This window comes from Rattus norvegicus, chromosome 9 (assembly GCF_036323735.1).
Source record: "Rattus norvegicus strain BN/NHsdMcwi chromosome 9, GRCr8, whole genome shotgun sequence".
Classification (NCBI taxonomy): domain Eukaryota; kingdom Metazoa; phylum Chordata; class Mammalia; order Rodentia; family Muridae; genus Rattus; species Rattus norvegicus.
In genome coordinates this window covers 47,221,490-47,248,181 of record NC_086027.1, presented here as the reverse complement: position 1 = coordinate 47,248,181, position 26,692 = coordinate 47,221,490, and the positions used below count along the sequence as shown (strand labels likewise).

General features: G+C 45.3%; 1 protein-coding gene and 1 long non-coding RNA gene across 9 annotated transcripts in view; one reads left to right on the top strand and one right to left on the bottom strand.

Moving 5' to 3' along the window:
- Positions 1-26,692, top strand: part of Mgat4a (alpha-1,3-mannosyl-glycoprotein 4-beta-N-acetylglucosaminyltransferase A) — a 113,349-nt gene that overhangs the window by 34,396 nt on the left and 52,261 nt on the right. For 5 of the 8 annotated variants that reach the window (XM_039083970.2, XM_006244840.4, XM_017596573.3 and 2 more), the window contains one exon: positions 24,138-24,305. In XM_039083970.2, coding sequence (XP_038939898.1) covers positions 24,138-24,305 — 168 coding nt within the window. The remainder of the gene's footprint in view (positions 1-24,137; positions 24,306-26,692) is intronic. The other 3 variants (XM_063267508.1, XM_063267509.1, NM_001012225.2) reach the window with 1 other exon arrangement.
- Positions 24,428-26,692, bottom strand: part of LOC120094669 (uncharacterized) — a 30,282-nt gene continuing 28,017 nt past the window's right edge. Inside the window, exon 2 of the long non-coding RNA XR_005489108.2 lies at positions 24,428-25,808. This is a non-coding gene — a long non-coding RNA (uncharacterized LOC120094669). The remainder of the gene's footprint in view (positions 25,809-26,692) is intronic.

Below are 26,692 nucleotides of genomic sequence, written 5' to 3'. Positions count from 1 at the left end.
AGCAACCAAGTTGGCCCCAGAGCACAGTTTTCTAAACCAAAAAATTAACTCTGCTACTGGACACTTCAGCATAGACTTGGGATTATTGGTGTTATTTTAAAGACCCTGCCTTACTTTGCCCTTGTCTGAACACTTCCTTGTTAGGCAGAGGAAATGGGTTTTGGCCAGACTCCCACAAGAACAGCTAGGTACCAGGCAAATGTGACTTTTCCCTGCCTTAGGTGACTCTGGACACTCTATCTGGAAATTGCTGAAGTTTTCTTGTGGCCCTTCTCAGAAAGAAGCCGGTCTTACGTTTCATTTCTTCATGAAGTTTGTGTTTAGCCTCCTGCCTGCCTTTCTCATGTGTGCAGAATGCTGTCTGTCTGCTCTGACGCTGAGTGGTAAGAAGGTGAACAGGAGGAAAACACAGCCTTGTTTCCCTGAAGGAAAGAGGTAGGAACGAAGGGTGAGTGTTGGGAGGCAGTCACTCACTCACCTATGCCTGGGGCTGGATGTCTGAGACATCTTCTAGAAACAGCTCCTTCCCGAGGGGAGTCTGGAAAAGCTTCTTACTGGAAGTGACTTCTGAGCTGTTTCAAATGGAGATAGAAATAAAGGGGAAGGTTTCACTTCCATATAGATGCTGGATTGGACCTATGTGTGCCCTGGAGGTAGAGGGCTGACTGGTGACCTGTGTGACCCAGCAGCAGAGGACCAACAATACAAAGAATAGATGAGAACAGGAAGTGACCTGGGTAGACAGGAGGTCATAGGGACCCTGGTGGAGTTTGGGGCAGAAAGTGTCATTGTCTTATCTGGCCTACATTTTACTTCCTAGAAAATGGCGTGTGTGTTTGTCTGTCTGTCTGTCTGTCTCTCTCTCACACACACACACACACACACACACACACACACACGGGATTGATTCTAATGGGGCCCTTTTCCATAAATATGCATGTATTTTTTTCCCTTTATATGCAATATAAATTATTGTATAATATATATTTATGTGTATGCTTGTGTGCCTGTGTGGGAACCAGCGTAGGTCAGAAGAGGGTGTGGCACTAGAAAGTGTTGCAGGATATTTGATTACACTGTGAACCCTGAGATTTTATTTCTAAATGTGGTGTGGCTCAACCCTTGGCAAACACCTTTAATCCCTGTGGCTGGAATGCAGACACACCCTTAGTACATACCTTTACTCTCAAAATGAAGTTTAAGAAGCAGCCATGTTTGAAAGTGAGGTCTAATTGAGTGGCAGACAAAGTGAAAGGTTTGAAAGACTCGGATATGCTGAACTCTCATGGAGAGAGAGGGGGGGGGGGGAGAGTCAGATTGAATCAGTCATTAAAGAACAAGAAAGGGTTATCTTATTCAGCAGCAAGTCTCAGAGTTGGAAAACATTCTCGGCCTAGATTAGATTGTACTGAGGCTAGAAGCCGCCAGGACTGGGCCTAGGGTGGTAGACAAGGCAGTAAGCCTCAGAGACAACAATTATTTCTAGGAGAAAGAAAAGTTTAGGTGATTGTGAGCTGCTGTTGGGATCTGGAAGCCAACGTTAGGTCCTTTGCAAGTGGAATATATGAGCTTTTAGCTACCAGGCCATCTTTCAGGCCCTTCTCTGGTGGTCCTGAACTTACCCACTGTGTAAGCCCACATTGCCTTAGGACTTACGTTGATTCTCCTGTCCCAGCATCCAGGGTGCTGGAGTCACAGGTTCAAGCTACCACACACAGCTCTTTCCTTTGTTTCTTAACTTCCCTAAGGTGTGATTGTGATTATAGTTTTTATTTCTTTGGGGAGGGGTGCTAATAGTCAGGAAACAAACAGTGAGTGTCTCTGAGACAGACCTCCATCTCCAGCAGGATTGGGGGTCACTAAGGGAATGTTTTGGAGACAGACACCTATTTACTACCCCTCTCAAGAAAGTCTCATACCGGCTGTCTATAGGGTCAGGCTCCTGAGTGTCCCTAAACACCCACACATTAAAGGCTTAACACTGTCGAAGAGTAGTGGACACTAAGTCTAGTGAGAGGTAACTCATTAAAGGCATGCTCTGAAGGGGACTGTAAGACACTGGCCTGTCTCTCCTCGTTCTTCAGTGAGTGTGATGTTTCCCCAACATGATACTTTGTTTGCCCGGAGCCAAAGCAAATGCCAATCAATCATGGACCGAAACCTTGGAAACTGAACTAAAACAAGCCTTTCCTCTTTATACATTAATTACCCCAGGTGCTTATTAGCATAAAGCTGACACTAGTCCTTTTTTTTTTTTTTTTTCTTTCTTTTCTCCCAAGACTTACTAGGTGTCTGAGCCCTTTGGTTTCCACTAGGCAGAGAAGTTTCTGGTCTTTATCTGTTGGGTTTGTTTTCTTTTCATTTTTTGTTTGTTTGTTTGTTTGTTTTCTTTTCTTTTTTTTCCGGAGCTGGGGACCGAACCCAGGGCCTAGCGCTTGCTAGGCAAGCGCTCTACCACTGAGCTAATTCCCCAACCCCTGTTTGTTTGTTTTTATGAATGAGGCTCTAAATTTTTTTTTTTTTTGAATGAGGCTTTTTTTTTTTTTTAATGAATGAGGCCATTTTTTTTTTTTTTTTCCATGTTGGTTTTTATTCTCTTGGAAACTGACTTCTCTGGCTCCTCCCTTGTCCTAATAGATGCTGCAAATGTAGTGCTTCTTTTCCGGATGTTTCTCGTTTTCTAGAGTTTTCTTGAGGTAAGAGGATGTTCATCGTCGTGGGCTAGATATTGGTAGATTCTCTTTTTCTTCTTTAAGGCAGGGTCGTGGGTAGCCCAGGCTGGTCCTTGAGACTTGTGTAACTAAAGCGTGACTTTTGAACGTATGATCTGTCTGCTTGCGAGGCTTGAGGCTAGGATCGCAGGTGTGGAGTGCCACGCCTGATTTACGTGGTGTTGGGAATGAAACCTTCAGGGTGGGCTTCAGGGTAAGCACTCCACCAACCCAGCCATATCCGCAGCCCCCAGTCCAGTTTGTTGAGTGAGCTCTGCACTGGTCTTCGTTTCCTTGTTCTCGTATTTCATTCCTGTGGCTTACTTCAGACCTTAAGCAGAACTTCCTGTTCCCACCCGCTTTTGATACACAAATAGATACAGGTTCACACCTACATCTTAAGCTTATTGTTTTATATGATCATTAGGGGAAAGAAGAACCCAGGTAGGTATATCAAGAATCCCTTTATTCAAATTAACAAGGCAACTTGGCCACTGAGGGTCCTCTTGGGCTGTTTTCTGTGTTTTTAAATATCTTCCTAGGTATCCCTGAATATCCCAGCCTACTCTTTCTGTATCTGAGCTTCCAGAAGGTGTGGACTCAGGTATCCGAGCTCTTCCAGCTCTTCCGTAGGAACTTTCTGACAGGTCAGGGTCTGAGACTTGGTAATGGCAGGCTTCACTTTAGCCATGGCTGCTGTGCTCTCCCCACCCTTAAGGTGAGCTACTCACCCCCAAGCTTTGCTCTTCATCAGGGAGCCTCAGCTCCTTGAAGAGTCAGGCCAGGCTGAGGGTTCTGGAATGTGAAAAGCCAGGTGGAAAAGCAAGGCTTTGCTACTTTGTTTTCTTCTCCACAGGTGGCAGGCTGCAAGGGCCAGCTGTCACCTGAACTCACTCTGTAGCCCCAAGCTTTGGTGCAAGTTTCTATGGTAACCCAAAGTAACTCTCCCCCACCCCTAAGAAACTTTGTGTATACAAAGAGTTGAGTGTCTCAGGAGTTGCCCCAGTTCTCAGCTAGATGCTAGGCTTCCCTTACTCTCCCTGACATTCTTTCAGCCGAAGGAAGGTAAGCTGGAGGACATGACCTTCAGATTTATGGTGTAAGAGCTCATAATTTGAATTTTATCTCAGGGTTTCCCCCCTTTCTCCCCTATAGCTAGATCTCATATCCTCTGCTTTTTTTCCTCTTTCTGCGTGTCTGTCTGTCTGTCTTGGTGTATGTGTGTGTGTGTGTGTGTGTGTGTGTGTGTGTGTGTATGTATGTGTGTATCTGTAAGTGTGTCTATGTGTGTGTTTGTATCTGTGTGTCTGTCAGTGTGTGTCTGTGTGCCTGTATCTGTGTGTCAGTGTGTGTCTATGTATGCGTTTGTATCTGTGTCTGTCAGTGTGTGTGTGTGTGTCTATGTGTGTCTGTATCTGTGTGTCAGTGTGTATGTCTGTGTCAGTATGTGTCTGTATCTGTGTGTGCCTATGTGTGTGTCTGTGTGTCTACATGTGTGTGTTGTGTGTGCTCGCACATGTTTTCCTGTGAGTAGATAGATGCACACACATATGTACATTCTTGTCAAGGTCACTGTCAGCTCTCCTCATTCGCGCTTCACTCTTATTTCATATTTATTTATTTTTTAAAAGATTTATTTATTTATTTATTTATTTATTATATATAAGTATACTCACTGTAGCTGTCTTCAGACACACCAAAAAGAGGGCAGCAGATCTTATGGTTGTGAGCCACCATGCAGTTGCTAGGAATATAACTCAGGACCTCTGGAAGAGCCATCAGTGCTCTAACCGCTGAGCCATCTCTCCAGCCCTCGTATTTATTTTTAATTGTATATGTGCATGTGTGCCTGTGTGTGGCTATGCACACATGAATTCAGTGCCCACAGAGGCTGGAGGAGGGCATTGGATCCTCTAGAGTTACAGGCAGTTGTGAGCCACCTGACTGGGTTCCAAGATCTGAACTTGGGTCCTCTGAGAGAATACTGTGTGCTTCTGGCTGCTGAGCCGTCTCTCTAGTCTTCCACCTTATTATTTGAGACAGGGTCTCTCATGAAACCTCCAGCATCGCTTGGGCTTGACTGGCTGGTGAGTGCCAGGGATCTGCCTGTCAAATTTAGAAAAACCTCACTAATCTTATAAGTTTCCTCTTATCACAAGCCCAATAAGTTGTCAGCTGTGCATACTGAAGTACCTTTGGTATTTAATTCCCAGTGGAGATGGCATGAGCTTGGCTTACAGGCGCATCTGCTACAGTTGCTGAGGTAAACCTAGGCAGTGCAGAGCATTCATAGGCTGGTGGGGAATGTGGCTGTGTGGTGGGAACCTGTAACTTTGACCCATTCATCAGAGGGACTCTTGTTCTGATGTCATGAAATGTGTGATATCTTGAACATCACACAAGTAGCTCACGGTTCATACCAAGCCATAGAGAAGGTCAGAGAACAGACCTGGGCTTTCCGTCTGTCTGCGGTAGTAACACTTGAAGTGCAGTATTAGACCCTGTGCTGCCTGTCTACCCAGCACCCACATTGTAGTTGCCATTTTCAAAGTTTAGACACTTAGCTGTTTTTGGTATATAGTATATAGTAGTATATAGTATACAGTACACAGGATATAGTAGTATATTGTAGTAATAGAATATAGTAGTATATAGTATATAGAAGTATGTCATATATAGTAATATATTAACATATAGCATATAGATACTATAGTGCATAGTATTATTTGTTAGTGGTTATTAGTTTAGTGGTTTTAGTTACTGTTTTTTTTTTTAGTGTTTGTTAGTATACACTATACTGTAGTATATAATAATGTTTCTCGGTGGGTTTTCATTAAGTTCGTGGCGCTCACATAATGATCTCTGACTATAGATAAACTTTTAGTAGTTATTATTTCCTTAACAGTGAGTCATTATAGATAACTTTTAGTGGCTGTTATTTCTTCTACAATGAGTCATCATATATAATTTATTACCCAGGGTACTTGAGGGCAAAGGGACTGTTATTAACCATTGCCCTGGGGTGTCAGTTGTAAGTTGGAGCTATTCTATGATGATTGGTGTTAATTGTTAACTTGACAGACACCAGAATTCCCCAAGAGATAGACCTGTAGGTATTCCTGTGGGGGATTATCTTGATGGTGTCAACTGCAGTAGGAAGAACTGTCCACTGTGGGCGGCACCATTCCTTGGCTCCATGTAAGTGGAGAAAGCGAGCTGAGCAGCAGCGCACATGCATTGTTCTTTGCTTCCTAATTGTGGATGTGATGATCTGCTTCCAGCTCCTGCTGTTTTGACTTCCCCTCGAGCTGTCAGCCAGAATAAACTCTTTCTCCCCTACGCTGCTGCTTTTGTTAGAATGCTTTTCTTTTCCTCATATCCTAGCAACAGGAGAAGAGTTAAAACCAAGACTGAAAATTGGTCTGAGATGTGGAGCTGTTGCTGTGATAAATTGTCACTGTGATTCTCAAGCCTCTGGAAATGGTTTGAGGAAATAGTGCTGAAAGAATTTAAAACGTGGGGCTAAAGAAAAAAAATCTTTGAGTGCTATTAGCAGAATTTATGGTGGGATTATGGATCCGTTATTGTGGGAGCTTGGAAGACAAGAATTCTGGGAGAAGTGAAGTCAGTTGGGGTGTGGTTCGTGAGGCTTCGGAGAAGAACAAGGACTCTTATCAGGAAGTGGGATGGGCCTGTTTGTGTGCCATTTCGGCTGCATTCACACACGTTCTGAGCAGTTGAGTTTGAAGGCAGTGAATTAGTTTAGACAAGGAAGTGCCAAGACAAGCTAGCATTCAGGCTGGTTCTGAGAAAGGAGATCGGCATCACTGAAGAGAGAAACCTCACTGCCCTGGGTCGGAAGCTTCCAAAGTCCTGCCAACACTGGTCCAGCTTGTGGAAATGCACTTATTTGAACAGAAACATCTTGGGTACCTGAGAGTGTGTCCAGGGCTGGGGAGGGCTTCCCTGCTCCCTGAAAGCACACCCCCAGGAGAGTCATCGCCATGGTCAGTGCATGGAAGCTGGAACAGCTGAGGTCAGCGAGGTCAGGCCACGTCTTGAACATCATGCAGTCTTCTCAAGGGAAATGACCTTTGCTCCTTTTTCCCTGATGGGACCCAGGGGTCAAGGTAGCCTGGATTTCCTTATCGTACGTGGCATTAAAAGTCAGGTGTCCATGGGAATGCCAGAGAATGCCTCTTAAGGTCACCTACCTTAAGGAAAGTGTCTTTCAACGTGTGTGTGAATTGTACCACTGCCGCCGCCGCCGCCGCCGCCGCCGCCGCCGCCGCCGCCGCCGCCGCTGCTGCTGTTGCTGTGGTCTCCAGAGAGATTCCGCTAAACTAGTGCAGTCGTTGAACAATGACTCTAATTGAAACTTCCGTGATAAAGGCTCAGGTCTTGGGAGACATTTGCTTAGAGGACATTAGTGGTTTATTGGCACAGTGCTCTTCTTGACATTCCTTTCCTCTCTTCTGCTTGGTTAGTTCACTCGCTCATCCTCCATCTATCTATTCAGAGCATGCTAGGTGCCGGGGTACTAGGTCCTGGTGGTGGACAGCAAAGTAAGACAGGAGATATCCTCGCTGTCATAGAGCTGCTTGTGGAGATGGCGAGGGGGCAGGGGGAGCAGCTAAATTAACCGAGCTGTTCTATCAGATAGAACTGGTGTAAAGCGAGCTGGTGTGGTGGGGAATGAGATGGGAGGAAGGGGTATGTGGCAGAGAGAGTCAGAAAACCCCTGAGGAGGCAGACTGATCTTGGAAGGCCAATGAAGCAGGGTGAGGAGGGGTCGCATTGGCAGAACAGCAAACAGGACTGAGCTCATTCTGCAGTGAGAGGGCATCAATATGAAGGAAAGCCAGGAAACTGGAGGCCAAGAGGGGGTGCTCAGAGGGAGGTGCGAGGGGTGCTGCTGACAGGGTGGCAGGTGTGAGGTGAAGACAGATGAGTCCTGCTCACAGCCCAGAGGCTCCTGACCTCAGCCCTCAGGGCTCACCTCAGCTTCTAAGCTCTCAGATCTGTGAATATCAAATATCACCAACATGTTGATGGCCACCTTCACTCCTGATGTAATAACCATGTCTACAACGTTCATCCCCTGGCCCTGTCTGCACAGCCTTACCTGTTTGCCTGGTTCTGCCTTAAAGTTCTCAGGGTTCGTTCCCACAATGCCTCTCTGTCCCGGCTTGTATGGCACCAAGACAGATCTGTGGACCCTGTGTAATTCTGTCACCTTTCTATTGCCATCCCCCAGGGCTGCTGGTGTTTTGGGACCTCTCTCCTTTCTTTCTCCCAGTACTCTCAGTGGCCCTGACTTGACACTCATTCCTTTAAAAAAAAAAAAAAAGATGTATTTATTTATATTATATATAAGTACACTGTAGCTGTCTTCAGACACACCAGAAGAGGGCATCAGATCCTATTACAGATGGTCGTGAGCTACCATGTGGTTGCTGGGATTTGAACTCAGGACCCCTAGAAGAGCAGTCAGTGCTCTTAACCTCTAAGACATCTCTACATTACTTTCTTATCGTTTTCTTCTGGCACTGCTGGTAAGCATGGTTCTTCTAGACAGGAGGTCAGGAGCCTTCAGGGAAAGCTTACTGTTGTTGGGTGTTTGTTGAATGGAAACTCTTCCTCTACCCCCGCCACACCGGTGTGTGCGCATGTACATGTGTGTATGTGTGTTAGTGTGGGTGCACATGTGTGTGCATGCATGTGTGCGCGTGTGTGCGTGCGTGTGCGTGCGTGTGTGTGTGCGTGCGTGTGCGTGCGTGTGTGTGCGTGCGTGCGTGCGTGCGTGCGTGTGTGTGTGTGTGTGTGTGTGTGTGTGCATATGGAGGTCAGCAGACAACCTTAAGGGTTCGAGTCCTCACTTTCTGACCGAGCAGGATCTCTTTGTTTACTGTTTCATAAGCCGGGCTCAAAAGCCTATGAGCTTCTGGGGATTTGCCTATTCCCATGTCACACCTCACCCCAGGTGTGCTGGCTTTATTTTTATATCTGAGCTCAGACCTTCACGCCTGTATGCCTTGTGCTTTATCCCCTGAGCCATCCCCCCAGCCCCGTGTCGAATGCTTTTTAAATCAAGCCCTCTCTGTGTGTATAATTGTAAATTGTGAGTGGTGTGCGCAAAGGCATGTGAGTTCATCCAGGTGCCAGCTGAGACCAGAGGCCACACGCCAGAGACCTTGGAACCTGTGCAGCTGGAGATGAGAATAGCTGTGAGATGCCTGACCTGGGTGCTGTGACCTTGCAACCTCTGGAAGAGCAGCAAGTGCTCTTAACCACTGAGAATAGTGTCTCCAGGATTTGGACGTAGAATCTGTTGCGTAGCCCAAACTTGCTGTGAACTCAGGATCCTTGGTATCAATCTCCCTAGGTTAAGGAGGTACAGGCGTGCGCACGCACTAGCATGCTTGGCTGTCCCCTGACGATTTGGAAGAGTGTGTGCACTGTCTTCTGGTGATTATCGAGGCGAGTACTATGTTCCTTGTGTGTGACCCATCTGCCCTTTAGCATCTTTTGTTCTTGTAGGGCCGAGGATCGAACTAAGACCCTTGCTCATGCTGAACAACTGTGCTCGGCCACCGGTCCTCGGCTACAGCCCTAGCTCTAGAAACTTCTAAAGCTTCAAATTTCTTATTTATGTTCTTTCTTTTTTGTCTTTACAGCACTAGCTAGAAACTTAGCATAATGGGCAGAAGTGACCAGAACCTGCTTTGTTCCTAAGAGGTCTGGTGTGAATTAATTTCAGCTCAGACCTTTTAAAAGTAATAGGCACCTTTTATCACTTGGGGAACTGCCTCTCATGGATGTAGGAAGTTCTTAATTGGTTGATAGTGTATTAAAAAATGGCGAATGCTGGGCCATGTCATGTGGTTTAATTGACTTGTAATACCCAACCATGTATTCATCGTTATGTGAGCCTACATTCTATGTATGTGTGCGTGTGTGCGTGTGTGAAGATAACTACAAAACTCAGTTTTGGTTTTACTGGTATTTCTGTATAAGGTTGGGAAGAACTAATACCATGAAATATCTAAATATTTGCATCTTTGGTTCACCGTAATTTTGAAGTTTTTCTGTACATCTTTGTTGGGTTTGCATCTAGAGTTTTGTGAGTGTGTATGTCTGTGCTTGCGTGCTAGCGTAAACAGTGCCATCTTTAAAAACATCCGTTTGTTCATTGCTGTAATACGAGAAAGCGATTGCCCCAGCTGTACCCCCCGCCCCCAACAAGTCTGTATAGTTCATTTATATATTCACCTCTACCCAGCAGCTTTGTTCAAATTGTGTATCCCAGGTTATCTTGTGGCTGTTTTATTCTTCGGGGTTTCCTACGTGAGCATGGCATCTGCAAAGACATTTGTTTGTCTTCTTTCACAGTCTGTGCAGCCTTTCTTTTGTTGTCTTGTTTGCCCTCGTGAGGTCTCCAGCGCAGCGTTAAATGGTTCTGATCTTCATGTGATGTAGGCCCAACTGTGGGGCTTTTTTGTAGGTGTGTTTTCTTTTTATTAAGTTGAGGAAATGCCCCTGTGTTGATAGCTTGTAGAATTCAATTGCATTGTAGAAACACATGTATTTATTCCTTCCCTCTGTCCCACTTTCTGCCCACCCCCTGCCTTCTTTCCCCCTCTTCTCTTCTGAGCACAGTTGGACCTAGCTCATGTTGGGAAACTCCCTTCAAGTTTCTTTGATCTGTTTTTCCGCCTGCTCCTCAGTTGGTTCGTTTCTATTCCCCGATCCGTGTCCTTGGCTCTGTCTGTCTGTCCATGGTTGACCCTCTCTGGTGAGTTTTCTCACTTTAGGTACTGCTGCTGCTCTGGTCTCCATTTTGTTCTACCTTTCTTTATTGTCTCTCTCCTTGGAGTCTGCTTCATCCACTTGGTTTGTTTCCAAGACAGGGTTTCTCTATGTCACCCTATCTGTCCTGGAACTCACTCTGGAGACCAGGCTGGCCTCAAACTCAGAGACCTGCCTCTGCCTCCTGAGTGCTGGGATTAAAAGTATACACCACCACCACCGGCTTAGCTTTATCTAGTTTTTAAAGCATACTTAGAGTAGCTGTCTTGAAGACCGTTAAACTCAGAAGCTTGTAGCCCCACCCCCACCCCAGGATCATTTCTATTGATGACTCCTTATGCCTCGAACCCCACTTTAGGTCACACTTAAATTTTTTTTTCATTTCTTCACTTGGGGTGCACGTGGAAGACAGAGACACCTTTCTTTTCACTATGTGAGTCTCAGGAATCAAACTCAGGAATCAAACTCAGGCTTGGCTGCAAGTGCTTTACCAGCTGAGCTTTCCTGTAGGCCTAGGCCCGACCTTTTTTCCCTCTACAGGTCTAATGAATGCTGTACACATTGTATACAATGTATAGAATACTCTGTACATCGATGCAAACAAGATTCTTACTTAAAACCCCTGAAGGTGCTGGCTACCCTTGTTCTGTTAGCCCAGTTGTTTAAGTATCCGGATTTGATTAAATCGCAACGTTTGTATTGCCCACTGTATCTGAGTGTCTTGGTAGTTGGGTTCTACTTTGCCTTTCTTGTTAAGCTTATGGCTTCCTGGAGGGGTTATACTGGCACTGGTGTCCACACAGTGTGGGGTTCAGCTCGGTCCTGGGCAAAGGCAATCATCCGGTACGGTTAGATGTCTCAGTTGTGGGGCCAAGTGGACAGCTGCATTCTGGGCTGTTCATTCCCCATCTGTCCCAGCATGGATTCCCTCTGGCTGCTGTTCTGATTCTTCTCCGTGTGTGCTCACGTGCTTGAGTTCTATTGGCCAGGTGTGTGTGTGTGTGTGTGTGTGTGTGTCTGTGTGTGTGTGTGTCTGTGTGTCTGTGTGTCTGTGTCTGTGTCTGTGTCTTAGACTGGCTGTGGTTGCTGCTGTGCATGCTCACAGCCCCTGAGTGTGAGTGTGTACGTGTGTGTGTGTGTGTGTGCGGGTGTGGGCTGCTGTGCATGCTCACAGCCCCTGGTCAATCTGGCATTTGTAAAGAGCATTTTAAGCCTTACAGAGCTGTCTTTTGGGCACTCATGTTGAGTGGCTGGCTGGTCTGCCAGCCCATTGCCCACTCCAAATGGAGCAAGAGCCTGGGGCTAGTCTTTGTCCAGCCCGTTGATTGCTAAGTGCACTGGCATTACCAGGTATCAGGTGAGCCCTTTGAGGGATCAGGGAAGTTAGTTTCCAAGGCCTGCCTCCCCACCCCTTGCTCACTTTCTGACAGGAGAGAACTGGGGAGGGATGAGGGCAGCTTCCACAAGACTGGGAGGGGGAGGTTTGTGCTGTTCTTTAGAACCCAAATCCAGGCATTTTTTTTTCCTAAATGGATAAACACTTGCCAGTCTATCGACTGACTCTGATTTATTTTCCAGAGTAACAGAAATGGCTCTTTTTACCCCCACCTTGTAGTTGTTTTCGTGGGGAGAGGATTTGTGAGCCCCCACTCTATGCCAGAAGCCAGACACCCCTGTCACATCAGGTGCTGTGAAGTGCAGCTTTTGGGGGGGCATCACCCCAGGATGAATTCCCCGGGCTCTGGGATCACTGCTATCGCTGCCTCACGCTGCCTGTCTATGTGAAAAGGGGCGTTAGGCGTTACCAATAAGAACCTGATTTCAAAACAAGCCCTAAGAGGGGCCAGAGTGTGGACTTCGCATGGCTCTGCCAAGTTGGCCAGCAGCCTGTCTTGTTTATGTATTCACGTTGACCCCTTGTTGGGCCCCTTGGACTGGGAATGGTATTATTATTTTCTCTTCAGCTTAGTTGGCTGGTGGCCATTTTCTAAAACAGTTTCCTAATCGAATTCTTCCAGGTTGGAAACCTGTTTAGGTTTCCGCTGTGCCCCGGGTTGTCTGAAATCTATGCTGCATGTATTCTTAACTCTGGAAGGAAATTATTCATGGGTGACATATTAGAAGAGCCTAAATTGAGAACATTGGGTTATTACAGAACATTAGCTAACTGGCTTTTTGGTGCTACTTCACAGAGACTGCCAAGTCGATCTTGGAGATAGACGCAGTTGCGCAGCTGCAGATCCACTGGATGTCTGGATAAAAGCACCTGTCAGTCAGCCTCAGTGGGCAGGGCAGGCACACAAAAGCAGGAGGACTGGCTACTTCCGCCTGCCTAGTAAGATGGAAATGATGGGGGGGGGGGCATTAAATGCCAGCGAGAGGAATTGACAGAAACAGTGACATTTGCAGCATTGGGCCTTAATTTTTCTGGACTAAGTGGCTCCCAAAAATGTAATCTGGAAGGAACCAGGATGTCTAGCCTCTTTGGGAGGCTCATGAGTATAAGATTGTGCTGTCACAGTAATGGAGGGGCTGATTCACTGTTGTAAAAGAGCAGGAGTGGTTATGAGAATCAAGCTGTTTTCTGTTAAGCCAGACATGAATGAGAATGGATAGAACGCATCACTCTTTTCTTTGTTTGCTCTGTGTTATTGGGGAGGGGCATCACTCTGTAGCTCAACATAATCCTTCCGTGTTAACCTCCCAGGTAGGGGGCTACACACGTGGATCACCATGCCCAGCTTAGCCGTTTTTTTTTTTTTTTAATAGATCCTAACATTAATTGCTAATATAAGTATTGATATATACAATTCACATATAAAGTCTTTAAGGTTCACTAATTATTTTGAGAACAAAAGTCTGAGCACTATAGTCTAGGCTATGGTTCACTCCAGGTGATGGGGTAGCCTTAGCTACATAACCATGAGGACTTGGTTCTGATACCCCCACACCCCAGTATCTACACAAAAAGCTGATTTTTTTTTTCCTTTTGGTAATTCTGGTGGTGAGGGAGACAGGAGGTTCATGGGGGCTTGACTAGCTAGTCTAGCCACAATGCTAAGCTCTGTATTCAGTGAGAGACTTTTTTTAAAAAATGAGATAAAGAACAATAGAGGAAGGCACCCAGCATTGATCGCCAGCCTTCACACAAGCGTGCACACCACAGAATAAAATCATATGAGAATTATATACACAAAGACCCTTGTATTAAATTTAAAAAAAAAAAGGATTTACTCTGTGTGTGTGTGTGTGCTTGCGTGTGTGTGTGTGTGTGTGTGTGTGTGTGCGCACGCGTGTGCGTGCATGTGTGTGTATTGTATGTGTATGTCTGAAGGTCAGGACAACTTGGAGTTGATTCTTTCCTTTTACCATGTAAAAGAGAGAATTGAACTCAGGTCCTCAGGCTTGGTAGCAAGCACCTTTACCCAGGGAGCCATTTTGCCAGCCCATCCTGTATCATCTTTAAAATAAAATGGCCATCCTACTGGGCACATTCCATAGCTTACTTTTATTGTTTACTGTAGGATAGATGCTCCCTATGTTGTTGAGTTTTATCTGGTACACAGTATTCTATTGATTATCATAATTAGTTTAGCTATGTAATAGTTGATAAGTTCTCCATAAATTATTGATCAGTTTCTTTTGTTAGCGCTGGGGTTGAACCTAGGGCCTCGTGCACGCTAAACTAGTACTTAACCCCTGAGCTGGGCCCCGTGGCCTTCATCACCTTCTCACAGTTCAGAAAAAAATCTAAGCAGATCTGCCTTTGTTGACATTTGGGGCCAAGTGAAGAAATACTAAAGCAGGATTCCTAATGTACAAAAAAGAGCTGGCATAGTTCACCTAGGACTTGTGAGAAAGGCCACCTGCATGGCTAGCCCTTAGCTGGCATCTGGGAACTTGTGTGAAACTTTAAATAGCTGCTTGTACCTGAGTTAATTCTATGAGCTGTGTGGTTTAACTAAGCATAACCTTTAATATTAATATTAATATTGATAGCCCCGTCCCCCAACAGCCTTGGGCATTAAGTCTCTTATGGACTTGCAACCCTTTGTGCTGTCCGACCCTCTGCTGGAGGGGCTAGCTGTGCTCTGTACAATTCTACTGCCGTTCAGTTCTTGCAGGCAGCACCTGTTTCCTCTGGATTCTTGCTTTGCTGAGACAACCCCCTGCTGCGGGATGTGAAGCGCTCCAGACCTTTGTTCTGTCTAGCTACTTTGTATCTAAGGCACCATAGCATAATTAGACCTAGCTCTTTGCCCTACTTAACTGTGAGCTTTTGTCAGCAGATGTTCCCAAGACCACCTGTTGCTTCTAAGATCCACCAGGAGGTAGATCTTAGAGGTAGAAAAAGTTTCAGGAAATGAAGGAAGAAGGGTGAGGCTGGAAGGCAGTTAGTTGGTTGAACTAAGTGTGCAATGCTGTTGCTAAAGTTCCTTCCCTGGGGGACACAGGAACAGCATGTACCCCGCCTTCTAAGGTCCTAACAAATGAAGGAGATGCAGTTCTCAGAGGTCACCTAAGGGAACCAGTAAATGTATTAAGCTTCCTTACAGAATGGTGGGTCAGGGGTTATGGATAAGAGAGGAAGTGGCATTAAAGCAGCCACACTAGAAAGTGTGCCCAGCAGGGACGCCATTGTGTAGATATATACAACACCCTCTCCTCGTGTTTCCTTACCTATATCTTTCCCCTACTCCCCCAGTCACTGTGAAATTAGGGCAGAATTACATATACTGGAAGGGGTGGCTGGATACTAAGGAGATAGTCTCATGACCCTTCCTGTACCCTCCATCTGTGAGGGACGGTCAACAGTCAACAGACCCAACTGGGATGATTTTGGGGGTTGGGGGAGGGGGGTTGGGCCCAACAAAACTGAAGATGGAGACAGTTTGTCTGTGAGGATGGTCCTACATTGTAGCTGTTGAGTGTATTTAGAGAATTCTGAGTAGTTTGGTCATGCTGCAGCAAGGAACGATCTCAGATAACACTAGAGGTCATTTCAGAGTTGTCAGCAGGAGCCTTTTAAGGGCTCATAGCTGCATCTTTGTAGAGGAGAAAGTTGGCAGGGCATCAAGGTCAGCCAGTGGATCCCAGAGTTTATGAACGCTGAAGGGTTGGAGTGAGGGAGGCAAATGATGAGGAGTGCCAAGTGAATGGGAAAAAAGAGGTAAAAAGGAGGCTGTGCCCGCTCCTGGCTATGCTGGAGGAGAAGGTTCACTGTAGATTCAAGGGAGAAGACAGCCAGACGCATCTGGAAGAATCCGGAGTGGACATGACCAGCAGACTGACCTAGCTATGCGAAGGGATAGAAGAGGGGAAGGAGGAAGAGACTAAGAGACCAAGAGACTGAAAGAATCAGAGTAGCCAAAATGGCTGGATTATGTAGGGAAGAGCTAATGGAGGTCTGGGGGGAGGAGCTAGCCCTGTCCCTGTCCCTGGATTGGAGAAGATTAGAGTAGAGGGTGGGGTATGCCAGCCACAAGGTCACAAGGATAGAGACTGAGAGAGATGCTTGGGGGAGAACCTGGAGGCCAGAGTCCTCTCAGATATATGAGACCCAAGGAATTTCTGAGAGTTTCACTCACACTCCTTATTACCAGGTAGGGATGGATGGGTGGGAAATCTAGGAGCCTCATGTGACCTTTGATTCCCAGCAGGAAGACACTCCTGTGTGGATGAGTGGGTACTTCAGAAGGCCTCTGTGGACACTCCCTGACCAGAAGGAGTTCCTCATTATCCTTCCCTGTGGTCTCTCCACTGACCCCCTCATTGGGGAGATCCTACTGTTGGAGTAGGGTAAAAGTCCTCAACCCTGAGTTGTATGAAATGTATCCTGTGTATTCATGTGACCTGGACCTTGTGACAGTTGGAAAGAGTGAAGCTTTAGACTTGGCTGTGGTTGATGTGGGGTGGGAATGGGGTCAGGATTTTTCTTGAGGGGTGTGTGTGTGTGTGTGTGTGTGTGTGTGTGTGTGTGTGTGGAGGTGTCTCAGAAATCTGAACCGAGGGTGCCATCTACCTGTACCACCATCTTGAGACTTGGGGGAAGAGTTTGTGTCCAGAATCTTTGAGGTCGTTGGCTGAATTCATTCTTCATGGTTGTAGGAGTGAAGCCAAGTCTCCTGTTAGCTCTTGGTTGGAGGTAGCTTTGAGCTCTTGGTTACATGGGCCTTGAAGTCCAGCTTCTTGTTTCTTCAAAGCCAGCCTTGAGTGGAGATGGAGGGGGTCTTTACAGAGAGGACGTTTGCTAGCAAGACGGTGTTCTACAGTCTGTTATCCCAAAGGGGAGACCCATCCATCTGTGTTATCATATGTTTTGTTCATGAGAACAAAGTTGTTTGCTTCTCATGCTCAAGGTGAGGAGCTTGTGCTGGGCTGGGTACCCCAGGATGGGGAGGATCACCAAGTCATCTTAGAGTCTGTTGCATTATCTTGGATTTATAAAGAGTCTGGTGAATGCAAATGGTAATTCTCAGACTGAATTTTATCCTTTAATGTTTTGCTCTTTTTATTCATTCTTTGTGAATTTCACAGTATGAACCCCAATCCCAATCATTTGCCCCCCCGCCCCCCCTCTGTCAAAGTAACTTTTATTCTCCTGTTGGAATTGTTGTCTGGGAGGCTCACTGCCTCCCTCTGCTCATCCTGGAAGCTTCTGCCTCTGTCCAGTCTAACCTAGACCTAGAATGGTGTCAGCCTCTGTGACTTGCTGCTGAATAAGCTCTCCCTTTCCAGCTCTTTCTGAACTCTGGCTGGCTGGTTCAACTTGACTGTTCTGGCCCAAACTCCTTTCCAAGCTGACTGATTCAATCTGGCTTCTCTCTCAGCCTCTGATTTTTTTTTTTTTTTTTTTTTTTTTTTTTTTTTTGCTCTGCTTGGCCTCACACTAATTCTGGCAATTCTTTCTCATCTTCTGGCTCCTTCTCATTCCCTGCCTCACTCTGCCTTTCCCTGTGGCTAGCTCGCTCTCTTAAACTTATCTCTGTACAACTCTCCTGGTAAACTTGCCTCTATCTTCCTCTCTCTTCTCATGAGAACTGGGCGTATCCTATTCGGTCAAATTTTTCTGTCATTTGTCACTTTGTTAGCCACTCAGTTGGACACCACTTTCAAACATCGCTGCTTCCTTCTATAAACTAACCTCACCGTCATTGTTGGGGATTAAAGGTGAGTACTAAAGGCGTGTTTGTGTTCCGACCAGAGGGAATTAAAGGTGTGTGTTAAGGGTGAACCACACCACAAATAGACACATATTTTCAGTAAATAGATGGGAGTTATAGGTAATCATAGGCTGTTATGTGGGTGCTGGGAAGATCTCTGTGCTCTCAACCACTGAGCCATCTCTCTAGCCCCACACTGTCTGTCTGTCTTTCTGTCTCTGTCTGTCTCTCTTTTTCTTTGTAAAGAAGCTAAGTCTACTAAAATGAGTACCCTCCTAAGTTACAAAACTGGCCTTCCCAGTTTCATTATGATAGTGGAATATAGGTCTTTAAATGAAATTACGAAAAAGATACTGCTTCTTCCCCAAGGAAGATGAGCAAATCTGTTTAGATTAAGACTGTATTTCTAAGGAAATTAGTCTTGTAGCTCCATACAGTAACATTAGTTTTCCCTTTCGGCTGCTTACCATACCTATACCTGAGTGCAGTTTTGAATCACCCTGTTAACGATACTCTGATACTGGAGAGAAAGAACATTTGTGTTCCAGAGCTTTTCTGGTCATGACACGAGCTGATAAGGATCTTGTTCTGGGGTGTAGAGAAATCAGAAATGAGTTAATCTCATTCCTTGTATTAAGTTTAAAAAGTGTCGTGACTGCATGCATTTATGAGCTCTGCTTTTCCTTGTGAACTTGGATGGGTCTTTTCAGAGTTCCTGTTTATGTGATGTCCTCCAGGTGTCTTCCAGGGTAATTCAGTGGAACCCTTAGAAGACACCTTTGAAACAGCTGTGTTCCAGAGAGTCTCAGAGCACCTCCCTGTGCTATCTTGTGTTTTGTGGCCCTACACATTTTAGTTTTAGTCAGTTTCTGCTTGTGTGCCTCCTAGGTAACAGGAAGGAGGTAAAGAAAGAGCTAGGGGAGAGAGCTGCCTCCATAAACTCTGGACTTGTTGGGTCTAAGTTCTAGGACAATGTTGGCCTCTTCTGCGTGAGTGGTCTGGCCTTCCAGCCTTCACATCATGGTGGGAAACCCCAGCAAATCTCAGGCCTTGCCTGTCACCTAGAGAACCAGCATTTCTGGAGAAAAGGGTCTTCGAATCTGGATTTAACGGCCCTTCCAGCTGTCTTATGTGGAGGTTGATGTTAGGGAAGTGCAGACAGGTGGTATTTTTATGAGCATTGCCTGCATGCTCTAGGTAGAGATTGTCTGTATGTAACTGGGCTTTTAGGGCAAAAGTCAGGACTCCGGAAATCCTAACAGCCTAGCCTGCTTGGCCGGTCAGTCAGTCCAGTATATACCAGTAAAAGATGAGGTAGATCCGGTCCTGCGAGACGGTCTGGAGTTGTCAGGGCTGTTATTGCTTAAATCGGACCGATTTGGCGTTTGTAAGTGTACTCTCCTCTAGAGCGTGGGCCTGCTGCTTGTGTCACGACCCTTCTGTTGTGCCAAGTAGGCCATTCCACCAACTCAGAGTTGTGCAGGTGTAGGAAAAAAGATGTTTATCTGTGTACCTTCAATCTGAGAGAAAGGCGCCACTGGTCTTTAGACAGAGACAGAATCAAACTGGAATCTGATCAGAGTAGACGGACCGGGTCAGGTTTTCATCTTTCTCCAAGGGGCTGGGGATTTAGCTCAGTGGTAGAGCGCCTGCCTAGCAAGCGCAAGGCCCTGGGTTCGGTCCCCAGCTCTGAAAAAAAGAAAAAAAAATTCTAGTAACACTCATCTTCCTCCAAGTTATGCTGTGGGCTTGTGAGGCGTCTTTAGACAAGGCAGCTTTGGAGGGTCTGTTAAATACACACATTTACTCTTTCCATTGTGTCATTTGGGATTCTGCTTACAGTGGGCTTTATCTCCCCACACTGTCTTTGGAACACGGGGTCTCTTTCTTCTCACCTCCTCCTCTTCCTTTTCCTCCTCCTCTCCTCCCCTCTTTCCCCCCCCTCCCCTTCTTCAGCATGTTTGAGAACGTTGTCAGTGGGAAATCACCTCTAGTTTCTTCCAGAGGCCTGCCTTTCAGTTTTAAGTTGGTTGTATATGAACGACCAATGTGAATTCTTTTTTTTTTTTTTTGGTTCTTTTTTTTCGGAGCTGGGGACCGAACCCAGGGTCTTGCGCTTCCTAGGTAAGCGCTCTACCACTGAGCTAAATCCCCAGCCCCGTGAATTCTTTTTAAATAAAGTGAAATATAATTACCTTTCAGCGTTAGTGGGTTCCTGAAAATTAAGTCTGTAAGCTTAAGAGTGGTGTTTCTGAGTTGTTCATCTGTGTGTGTGTTTGTGTGTGATATGTGTGAAGAATGCCAGGTAGGACATAGACCAGTCTCACTCAGTACCTGTGTGCTCTCCCAGCATCCCTCAGTACCACCCCCCCCCCCCCGCACTTCCCCTCTGCCCCCACTCCAGTCCCCACCCCCAGGGGCTAGGCTTCTACTTCCCTCCCCCAGCCTGATCCCTATATTAACTCAGTCATTTTGGCTACTTTACCCAGGCTGCCTATCTCTCTGCCTCGTTCTTCCCATAGTCCAGTTTAGTCTGCCTGTCATGGTCAGCCTGGACTGCCCCTTGTATCTACATTATAACTCTCTGTACTTTGGGAACAGTCATGTCCTTCTCTATGGAATTAATTAATTAATCAATTAATTAATAATTTTATTCAGGGACAAAGCAAGTACCCAACATTCTTTCCAACCATAATTTTAGTTTGATAAATCTTAATTTCTTAAAATAAAACAAAACCAAAAATATGGTGTAATTTTTGTTAACTTTAGTGTTCACAAAATTCACTGGTAAACCTCTTTATCTTCTTAAATAGGTTCCATTTCTTTTTTTTTTTTTTTTTTTTTTTTTTGAGCTGAGGACCGAACCCAGGGCCTTGCGCTTGTTAGGCAAGCGCTCTACCACTGAGCTAAATCCCCAACCCTGGTTCCATTTCTTTAAAAATTTAAATTTCTTTTCTATTTTTGGCATACATACTCTTGCCATTTATATTACTCATCAGTTTTTTTTCCCAGTGGGTCCAAAACTTATTTTAAATTATTAAATCACATGAAAATTGCCATTTCCACAAAGCAAGTACAGAGATTTCGCTGCGGATGATGAAAATGGGGGATTGTATAAACATTTGGAGGAGTCTTCGTGTTTATTAAAAGTTTGAACTATTTCCAGGACATAGAAATAGGAAAAAATTCTAAGGATGTTCAAAAGACGTCTAGAAAGTTCTTGGCTTTTTAGATCAAATATGATGTGGGGAGCTCCTTGGTATGGAAAGTAGATTCAGAAGCAGGGGGCCACTCAGACGAGGCTTACCTGGAGCCTTTCCTCACCATAGAGTTTGGACTGAGAGCAGCGTTCAGGTCAGAAACTAAAGTGTGGGTTTTTTTCTATGCTGATTTTCTAAAAGCACTGTTCTGGCATTTAGACTCCATGTCTTTTAGTCTTGGGCATTTCCTTGGTCTTCATCTTGGTGACCTTCCATGCCATTTGAGGTACATGCTATGTGCTTCGTGCATTGTCTCGGTTTCATAGAGTCTTCTGTTTCCTTCAGATTAGCCTGAGATTACGTGGTTTTGGCAGGAGCACCATGTAATGAGTCTTGTTCTCGGTGGCTCTCGGGAGGTGCTGGTACCAGCCCTGTGATTGCTGATGTGAACTGTGGCCGCTCCCTTAAAGGGATGTCTGCCAAGTTTCTCCACTCTCAAATTAGCATTTTTCCTGTGTAAAATGAGTACTTGGTGGGGAGATACTTTGAGATGATGTAAATACCTCACTCCTTACCAGACTCGTACCTGGTAGTTACAGTATTGCCTGACTCAGTTGCTATCCTCTGCTGTTGGACATCCCTCCCTCCGAATGTCAGTAACTGGCATTCTCCTGTAAGAGCCTCAGCCCCTCATCTGAGCCGCTGTAGTCTATTACTGGTATGAACCCCTCGATTCTAATTTTATTCAATGGGGTCATAATCTGTTACCATCAGTAGTTGAGTTTTGTTACTTAAGTTACCCCATGTAGCTAGTGAGAATTTCTTATGTAACTTGTATCTTTTTGTCAATGTCCGGTCTGTTTTGTCTCTCAGGGGAAAAAAAAGTATTATTGTGTGTATGTGTGGGCAGTGTCTGGGCTAGCTTGCCTATGGAAAGCAGAAGACAACTTTGGGGAGTTGGTTCTTTCCTTCTGCCATTACTTGGGTTCTGGGACTTGAACTTGGATCCATCTCCATGATTGGACAGTAGGTGCCTTTATCCACTGAGCTACACCACTAGCTTTTTTTGTGTGATTTAATATTATTACCTTGAAGTTATTTTTCTCCAATAAGTTCTAGTTCTTTGGAGTGCCAGCGGTATTCAGAAACCAATGTATAGGCACTGCCTGGGTCTTAAAGGGTGGGACACTTCTCTGCTTGTGTATGTGGAGAGTGGCCAACCTGTGGGTTTGGACAATTCTGTGTCTGATCCTGTTTGTCTACTGTCCCCAGACTCAGGGACCCACACATCTGTACCCTTAGGATAGGATCTGATATCAGACCACACTCTCCATATTGTTTTCCAGACAGTTTAAAAAGTGCTATTGTTGCAGATAAATTTCAGAATGCATGTAAGCCTTCCTTCCCCAGTTGTTGTTTTGAAAAGTGTTGACTCACATTGTTATTTAGGTTAGAGGGAAATTGTTTTACAAGCCTGGGTGTTCCCATTCAGGAATAAGAGGTGATATCTGTCTTTCCTCTAACCCCCCAATTGCCGTCAGTATTAGTTGTTCATAAATCTTGCCTCCTGTGATAATCATTACACATTATTGTTTCCAGTTCTGTTTTGAGCTGGAGTCCTGCTCTGGTGGCAGGCTGGTCTTGCATTCCTGGCCTCCAGTGAACATCCTGCTTCGGTCTTCTGAGAAGCTGGGAGCTTAGCTCCCATCACCATGTTTAGCTCTTTCTAGTTTTGTGTTTATAAACGGTGTCTTGGCATTTGTTTTCTTAGGAGTTTACATAGAGTGGTGCCTACGCAAGGAATGCAGACTATGGGTGAACTATGTCACTTCATTCACGTCAGTAAACGGGACACAGTGTCATCCTGAACTTTCTTAGAATCCTTTCCTGGGCACAGTACTATCTGATTTCTGTCCTCCTGCAGCAGACTTGGGAAGGGGATACAGTGGGCTTACTTGGCTTTGCCTCGTGGTGTTAGAAGTGTGGGGGGAGAGGTTGCCGGGGGAACTCGTGCCGGCTAATTACTGTCACAGGCTTCTGGAGAGTTTGCTGTGTGCACCTGAAGAAGGAACAGTAAGCAGTGCCTTCCCTAGTCTTAGCCCCAGCTTTACAGAATGTGTCTTCCTCGTCCTCATCCTCGTCCTCGTCCTCGTCCTCGTCCTCGTCCTCGTCCTCGTCCTTTTATGCATGATATTGTATATCCTTTTTACTCCTCCCACCTCTTTCTTGAAGTTCCTCTTGTGTCAGCCTCAACTCCCTCTAAAATTCATGACATCCTCTTCTCTAACATGGTTACATATAAAATATATATATATGTATATATATACATACATACATACATACATACATACATGTTTATATATATGATCATGCAGTCTGCTGAGTCCATTTGCTGTTGCTCATATGTAAATGTTTGGGGGTCTCTGCGACCACAATGGTCAGTGGAGTAACCTTTTGAGGGAGTCAAGAAGGCTATCCAATTCGACCTGACACAGGTGGTATTGGTACAAACCCGTGCACATTGGTACATCAGCTGGTAGTGTTATGTAGGTTTCATTTAGACGGCCATATAATTGAGATTTCACGGGGACAAACCTCCATGTCACATCTAAAAGACAGTAGCAGCAGGCTCCGTGGTCTGCTGGTCTTAACCGTCGTTTTGACCTCCTTCCCTGTTGTCATTGTCCTTTGTATTTTGAGCATGTTTGACTGCAATAGTATCATTCTGTTACCACAAGAAGCTTCTTGGATGAGGCGTGAGAGGGACAGTTAGAAATCCTATTGCTTTGGGAAGGCAGCAGTAATGGCTTCTCCTCTAGGCTCCATGCCTATCCTCCTACTGTAAGCTGGGAGAGGGTATTATTTAATTTTAAATACGTATACTAAAGACAAAGCATACTAACTGTATCAGTGAGGGTTTTACTGCTGTGAACAGACACCGTGACCAGTGCAAGTCTTATAAGGACAACATTTCATTGGGGAAGGCTTACAGGTTCAGAGGTTCAGTCCATTATCATCAAGGCAGGAGCATGACAGTGTCCAGGCAGGCATGGTGCAGGAGGAGCTGAGGGTTCTATGTCTTCATCTGAAGGCTGCTAGGGGAATACTGACTTCCAGGCAACTAGGGCTACGGTAGGAAAGTCCACATCCACAGTGACACACCTACTCCAACAAGGCCATACCTCCTAATAGTGCCCAAGCATATACAAACAATCACACTAATGGTTTCCTTTTTTTGTTTGTTTTTCTTGTAGAAAAATTAATTGCTTACCAACGAGAATTCCTCGCTTTAAAAGAACGTCTTCGAGTGGCCGAACATAGGATATCTCAGCGCTCCTCTGAGCTAAACACCATTGTCCAACAGTTCCGCCGAGCTGGAGCGGAGACTAATGGAAGTAAGGCTGGTCTGAGTACGTTCTCAGGTACTTAAAGAGGTGCACGTGTTCAAGGGTCCGCCTGGAGCGGTACCTGCGAGTTTCGTGAGTGGTTTACCAGCCAGCATGCGTTCCCCTTTTCAGAAAGAAAGACCAAACTTGCCATTCTGGTGGATTATAATTGCATCTTTATTAATTGCTGGATTTGATTTTGACAGCGTGTGCTGATACATTTCAGCTGCACATACATTTTATCAGTAGAGGCGAAGAAGAACCTGTATCATTTGAAAGCGTTCATATGGGATTAAATTTTAACTTTTGAGCCAGCAAAATGGCTCAGTGGGTAAAAGAAGCTTGATGCCAAGTCTAACAGCCCTGGTTCAATTCCCAGGTCCCACATGGTGTACAGGGTAAATCAGTTCCCACATTGTCCTGTGACCTACAAACATATACACACATACACAGGAATAAATGTTGTAAAGTAAATACATTTTAACTTTTATTTCAGCATGCTTATGATATAACCAATGCTTGACTTTAGATGGCCCCTGGGGAATCTGTGAGCTGCTCAAACGATCCTTGTTCTTGCATCTGAATGATAACTGGGAGGAAAGCTGAGTAAGGGCAAACCTGGAGAGTGTCTGAGCACTCCCTTCCTGGGCCTTTTGGGCTTTGGTGCTCCTGCCTCTGCTGATGGACTTCTTCCCTGTTTTTATACCAGTGCGGGGGCTCCAGGGCTTTCTACATCCGTGCTTTAGACTCAGCTTCACGTTCTCTGCACAGAGCCCGACAGGCATGCCTTTATCTTAGTATCAACACCTGCCCTTATTGTTACGGTTCTGTGTTTCTCCCTCTCCTGCTGAGAACACTGGTGTATTTTGTCACAGTGTAGCATTTAAAATTACAGAATGATACAACTAAAAGGAAATCACCTAGTGATTGCTGTTCTCCTTTTCTTGTTTCCTTCTCCTCTTTTTAAAACAAATACTTCTTGAAATTATACTATTGAGCATTTTTACCTTATCATTTTACCTTTTTTGGTTTTTGAGACAGTGACTAGATTCTTGCTATGTGGACCAGACTGCCTTGAATTCACAGATCCACTTCCCTCAGGCTCTAGGAGGCTGGGATAAAAGGTGCACACTGAAATGTCTGGCATCACTATTCCTCAAAATGCTATTAAAAATTTATTTTAATGGTGGAAGATTTTACTCTATGGCAGAGACTGGTCAAGAAGTAACTATGTAGCCCAGGCTGGCCTCAGACTTGTGAGCCTCCTGATTCAGCCTTCCGAGTGCTTAGGACTGACCGTGTGCACTCCCCACACCGACTAAAATACTTTCCTAGCTAATGTGCTAATCATAGACCGCAGCAAATGAAGCATTCCTTCTATAATTAGCAAATGGATGTTTTCCTGGGTCACTTTTACCCTTCCAAATCACAGCTCTGTGAGCAACGTTTTCTGCATAGCTTTCGCTTGCGTTTCTGGCAGCCCTGGTGATCTTCATTAGATTATGGTTTGATGGCAGGCGGTTTTCAAACACACCATTTCTGGAACAAGACAGAAAGCAATTAGGTATTTGTGGAATGAGTGAAAGCTAAAATCGAGAGGAAATGACTGAGTCACAGGACAGACTGCGTTGGGGCCCTTGACTCTGCTGAGTCTCTAGGACAGTCATCACACTCTGACTGACATTTAGATCCTTCAAGCTGCTGCTGACTGCTTGGGTGGAATAAGATTCTTTACACATGGGATTCAAGTTTAATTTTATGTATGATATATGATATATTTTTGTGGGTTTGATATGGGTGTTTTTGTCTGCATTATACCTGTGTACCACATGTGAAAGGTACCCAAGGAAGCCAGAAGGAGGGGGAGGGTATTGGATCACCTGGGACAGGAGTTACAGTTGGCTGTGAGCCGGGACCTCTGAAAGAGGTCACCACTGAGCCCATCTCTCCAACCCCCACATCATATCTTTAATGGCATTGTGACCACAAGTCCATCATGCTGATTGCCTTGTTTAGAAATGAAATTTCAGTTGGATGAAAATTTACAGCAGTATCATCTAATAAACAGAAATTTTTACTCCAAAGCCTGTTCAGTGACTCATGGGCTCGTCCAGATGAAACCAAAACCACTTTTAGATTGACGCGTGCTGAGCGTTCCCAACTTCTAAGTCTTTTCAATGCTTATTTTAAGGAAACATATCTTCTGTATAAAAGTTTGATGTAATGTTAATACACTGAAAGTTAGACAGGACAGCGGCACGTGCCTGGGATGGAAGAATGTGGCTTCATGGCAGAAACCCACGTGGGCTAGGCTATGTTTCAGCAACCTGTGATTAAGGAAACAAAAAAAAAAAGACAGGAAAGTGAAATTGAGTGGTGGCCAGCGTGCTTGTTGCTGACTTCCTTTGTAGAAAGCATATTCA